This window comes from Pieris brassicae, chromosome 12 (genome assembly GCF_905147105.1).
Source record: "Pieris brassicae chromosome 12, ilPieBrab1.1, whole genome shotgun sequence".
Taxonomy (NCBI): Eukaryota; Metazoa; Arthropoda; class Insecta; order Lepidoptera; family Pieridae; genus Pieris; species Pieris brassicae.
In genome coordinates, this window is record NC_059676.1 from 10,280,687 (window position 1) to 10,286,686 (window position 6,000).

General features: G+C 33.1%; 1 protein-coding gene across 1 annotated transcript in view; it reads right to left on the bottom strand.

The window, feature by feature from the left end:
• Positions 1-5,744, bottom strand: part of LOC123717364 (homeobox protein DBX1) — a 28,598-nt gene extending 22,854 nt beyond the window's left edge. Inside the window, exon 1 of the mRNA XM_045673310.1 lies at positions 5,011-5,744. Within this exon, the coding sequence (XP_045529266.1) occupies positions 5,011-5,692 (682 nt within the window). The 5' untranslated portion in view covers positions 5,693-5,744. The remainder of the gene's footprint in view (positions 1-5,010) is intronic.
• Positions 5,745-6,000: the final 256 nt, after the last annotated feature.

Genomic DNA, 6,000 nt, shown 5'->3' on the forward strand with positions numbered 1-6,000 from the left:
AAAAATTCAAATAGCTTCCTATAGTCCTCTTTTTATTGTGATTTTAATTTTATGGGAGCAATTGTTTTTAAAATACGATGGAAGGCTTTAAGCCGGGTTGGCTTTTTACTGATACTACTGCGAGATGATGCTTAGCGTTTATTTTATTATTGTTTCAGTATGTCCAGTAGAGCATGGTTCACAATAATAAACAATGTGAAGTTGCAGCCCCTAACAGCCCCCGAACTTGGCTAAAAAGAGTGGGTAAGAGTTTCTTTCCGCTTGAGTTCTTCTTCGCTCTAACACCGATTTGGGAACTGATAGTAATTGAAAATTTTGAAATATTTTAATATTCACGTTTATAAGTGATTCGAGTTGATGTAGTAGAATTATCAAGTCTGTTGGAGCGGATTATTTGCTTAGTCAACGTAGATTCGTACCTGGCTGCGTACCAATGGACTTACAATGTGCTATTACTCGCTAGTACGGTGAAGTAAAACCTTTTGAGGGCTACCCTATAATCCTATGCCATCCCCAACCTGCGGAGCCCCATGGTTATGGAGATATTCATGGTTAAAGTTTTGAGGTTAGAATGGTAACGGTTTAGAAACCGTGGCCTAAATTCTATGATACTGATAGACTCTTTACCTTGATTGGAACATTTCCAAGTGATTATTGCTGACAGAGTTGCGTCTAAGTATTAAAAAAAATGATTAAAAATTTTGTGTAATGTATTCAAATTCGTAAACAAACCGTACATCTTCTACTTTTTTATTGGTTATAAGAGATGTGACATTCTGCATAAAAAATCGTTTTTTTTAATAAATCGATTATTTTTAGCATGAAAAATCGTCTTTTTCTACCGATTATTTTCTAATTTTTGAACTTTAAAGTTTTAGAATAATAACCCCCAACCATTTTCACGCGCTAAAAACAGTTATTAAAAAAATATTAATATACTAACCTAACCTAACCGAACAATAGATAATAATTGGTTTTTGGACTGCTCCGGCGCTACGGGAAATGCAGCCCCTCCACCCTTACGTACCAAAGGACAGGCATTGTATGCAAGCCGTAGCGGCTAAGGCTGGTCCATGTCTGTGCTTTGTTACAGCGGGTGAGGGCTGCTCTTCCTGCGCGCTTCCGCTTTATATACACTCTAGGGGTAGGGCAGACAATACCACGTGGATAGTTGGGTGCTCTGATTCGGTTTTGGGTACTGTTTGGATATTAAATAAGTAAGTAAACACTTAATTGTAGTAAGATTTAGATAATACAGAAAGTTACAAACAATGAAATTAATTTATTATATATTATATACATATTTAATCGCAGTTAGTAGTTCTTCGTTTGCATCCAAATGATTTATTAAAATTCTTCAAAAAAAAATATGGGCATTCAAATCGATGATCCATATTAGAAAGTTTATTGTCAATACCTGGTTTATTATCGATATTTTCAAAATAATCGGAACCCTACAATCGTTTGACATCAATTATTTGTCAAATATATTTTGTAATGGCGTGTTATTTACCAATTTGTATGAAAAGTTTAAAGAATGTATCTCATAAACCGTAAGTTTGCGCAACCTAAAACTTTGCAAAACTCTTTCTTTTAGTGAGTACTATCTACAAAAAAAATATGGCCATTTAAATCGACGGTCCATATTGGAAAGTTTAGCCTAAGCGGAGCAAATATAAGAGTCTTTCCTCCAACTTAAATTTCCCTTTGGAGTAGAGACTCTTGGGCCGTGGGATTCAAGAGCACAGGCGCTTAGTAAAAAGTTGACTCCAGAGCTGGTGCTTTTCTCGCTCAACGAATAAGTATCGCAATACAGCGACAAAATGTTGCCAGCGTTAAAGGTACACTACTAAAGATACGAAACTCTTTCAATTTTGTTTTTATTAATTTTAAATTCTTTTTATTATTACTATGAAGGTTAAGAAAATTGTACATACTGTACATTAGTTATATTTATTACGCATATAATAAATAGTACCGACAGATATCAGATCAAAAGGTGCGCCGTAGTTTTTTTGTCATGTAATATTTTCATTTATTTCATTTATTATATAAATGATCTTAATATAAAGGAAGTTGGTGTGGTGGAAACACAAACTGTACACAGTTTTTCTGTCCACCGGGACGTCGAACATATTTAAATCATTAACATATATACTAAGGCCTATATAAACTATAACATTATAACAATCAAACCATTAAAATTGCACGTAAAACGTCACAAACCAATTGAAGCATTGACGCGCCATAGATAGCCGATGCAATAAACCTGTTCTTGTCGAGAATTCTCAGGATGACTACATATACGAATATGTATTAAATGACGATAATGTCTGATTAGAATAAGTGTATCAAAGCGATTGATTCATTATTAAACAATAATCTTTTAGCGACAACATGTAGTTGTTGCTAAAAAACTCTATATAATTACAACATTACATGCATCTAGCATTTAGATGGCTTTTTTTTCAAAATTCACAAAAATTTAGTCAATTACATAGGTTTTCATAATAGTTATTAGGAATATAAAATCTTTTTTAATGTATTTTAAAAATATAATGGAAAATGAAAAAGACCACATTTTACACTAGCGGCCTGAAGCGTCTGGATATTTTGTAAATAATAGTCTATGTTACTCATAACTCATGGATAACCTTCACGGTTTACATGCTTTAATTGCTTTGCTTAGATCCATTAGTTATATTTAAATAACTATTTCTTATGTACATAGTTTTGGATTAGTTAACATAGGTTTTACACATTAAGAAAACACTTTTTTAAACGGATTGAAGCTATGTATTATTATTATAAACTTATAATTATTTAAATAATTTAAAATTTTCCGACGTTTCGCGTGCTTTACAGCGTGCGTGGTCACGGGGACTAAGACAAAAGGTGTTGAATGTCAAAAGTATCACAGCTGTAGAGAAAGTTGTGTTATCTGTATTTATTTCCCCGGAGTTGATATCGACTAAATGACGGGTTTTTGCAGAAATGACTCACGGTGTCCTCTAATAATAATACATAGCTTCAATCCGTTTAAAAAAGTGTTTTCTTAATATTTCTTATGTAGTTTTGAATTTCGTGCCCTCACCTTATCTATTTTTGTATCCCTCCTTTTCATTTAATTATTTTAATTGTATTTATGTATGTCTGTAACGTCTTAATAAATAAACCATATTAGTGAAATTATTCGTTACAATAATTAACGGCTATATATAACTATTAGATTGTTATCGAACTTTTAAAGTAAAGCCGGCTGTCATAAATTATTTTCTTTTTTTCGTTTAAGTATCAACTGTCACACTATAATGTGTACAGTTGTCAACATGACAAGAAAGGTAAGTTAGTGTAGTGCATTATAATCTGTGCTCAGACTAACAATAGAACAAAAACCCAACATTGTTTTCTGGATTATGCATGTTACAAATTGTATTTCTGTTATCACCGGGTAATACACAGATACAACAATATCCTTACGTCATAAAGAATATGTAAAACTACTTTGTAAAATATCTAATACCAGCAATAAACACACAGACACAGGGACCAAAACTTTATAAATTTATTTTAGTTTCCTATTTATCCATTATACATTATTATACTATATAGGTGAAGAATATTGTATTGTCATTAAATATATTTTAATACAATATTTTCGAATTTAATAATGACAGGAAGCAATTATATATCACCACATCCGATAACGTTACGTGTCTTTAAAGTTACTCTATCAGACAACAACACAAAAGCTTAATATAATCATAACATTAACAAGTATGTTCTACTCCAGTCGGAAAGCTGTCAAAGATATTGCGGTAACGATTGAATTGTCCAATTGTGACTGACTCCGTGTGTCAAGTTTGGATATATTTTGGACATACAGAAGTCCGAATTAGAAGTCTCGTTTCTGAATATTTTCTTAACTCTATTAGAATATCTCATACTTATAAGATTCATAAGTCAAAAACTATTGAACGCGGAAGATCTGATCATTGATCTATACATAACAATTTGTTGGCCGATTATAGAACTCATACATATATAAGGTATTCAAGATTAAAGTGGTAGATAGTACTGGTGAACCAGCTCTCCTCGCTTAACGAGTACGTATCGCAATACAGCGAGAAAATACCAGCATCAAACACACTGCCACAGGGACTAAACCTTGAAAATTTGTTTTAATTTTCTATTTATCCATTTTAATTATTCTTACTATGCAGGTTAAGAATCGATATATACTTTGTTTTCTGATTATAAATATATATTACTCGTTTTTATATATATTATAAAAACGAGGGCTTTTAAAAGTGTAACAAATCACATGTTAAGTTGGGACTGTCAATACAACTTTAAGTGATAACACCCACGAACATTGCGGGTTACACATACCTACTACCCTCTGCAGTGTCGATAATTTAGAGGGATTTGGAGGGTATTTAAATTTATTTATTTTGTCTTACTTGGCTGCAACTATACGACGCCGTATACCGTGAACATTTTAAATTTGTTTTTGGAATGTTGTCTTTTAGCATATGTTGTAACCTAACATTAGTTACAAAAGTAACATGTATATTATAGTTGATAATAAAAGCAACAAAATGAAACAAAATGTAAACAATAATCGCACACGTTTCCGATAATGTCCAATAACATAAGAGTCACTTAGATTCACGAACTCTTCAATAAGTCAAGTTAGTTTTTTGTTAAACCAGCGTCGCAACTCCACTACCCCTAATGTCATCTTAGTCATGCTTATATATTAAACAATTAAAGCCATTCGTTACCTAGCCTCAAACAAAGTGTTTCATTTAATATATATCTGAACTTATTGACACAACAACTGCACCGAACTTAATTCGTGGCTTGAACTTAAATCCGGTCAATTTATGTACTCTTTGGTCGATGAAATTGTTAGTATGTGAATAGCGTTTATCAATCCCATCTAGGTGGACCTTGAGACAATCCAGCTGGTAACGTTTCGAGCAAGAAAAAGAAGAAAGAACTTACCATTGACATTAGTTTTCATCGTGTCTTCCCCAAGTATGGCACTGACACTAAACTTCAAAAGCGGTTTTTTCTGTTCATTATAATCATCACAACTTTTTACCATGTCCTCAGTCTTTTCTCTAACGTCCTCGTCGGAGTTATCTTGATAATTATTTAAATTGAACCTTTTTTCTAGCTCTTCTAAACGCCTGATGCCAGATTTTTTACAGGAAAACGGCGGGCAGTCGAATGAACCACAATGACAGCGGCGATTCAAATTTGGAATATTCAAAACCTCTTTCTCGCGATCTTCATTACGATAATAATCGTTGTAATACACCTCGTGCTTGACAAAACCTTCATCGCTTTTAGAATCGTCGTCGTCTACTTTGTCTACGGTTTCCTCGTTCCTGTCGTCGTCTGGTTCAGGCATTTTACTCTCCTCTATATCTGGTGAATTCTCTCTGGATCTTTCGAAATTGGAACGTTGTAGGAACTCCAATTGGTTCAAATATTGATTATGTATCACCGATTTTTGTTGATGCAAAATATTGTCAACCAAAAACGGCGATGACATGTTAAAATTGTTTACATTTGTGTTATTATAGCACAGATTCTGAATAGTTTTCAACATATTTTCCTTTATAAACGGATTTATTTTTAGTCCATGTTTTATATTTTCCGTTGGGTACATTATACACATGAGCTACTCACTTAACTGTCATTGTCTATACGTTCGAAATTCAAGTGCGACGTGATACGTGCGTTCCCTACGAAGGTTGGATTTGAACTGACTTGATAGGGAGTGGTTGGTAAAAGGGGCGGGTAGGGGTGGCTTTTTAGCTTTTGTGAATGCAACCAATGTAACATGAACTTTCTATCCCTTCTCTCTCTATAAATGTTGAGGTTGAGAAAAGAAAATAAGAACGATAATAGGGGTCACATAAAATGGTTCACGAGATAAGAACGCCATTTTAAGGTATCGTAAAAATATTGCAATATCGACTTTAT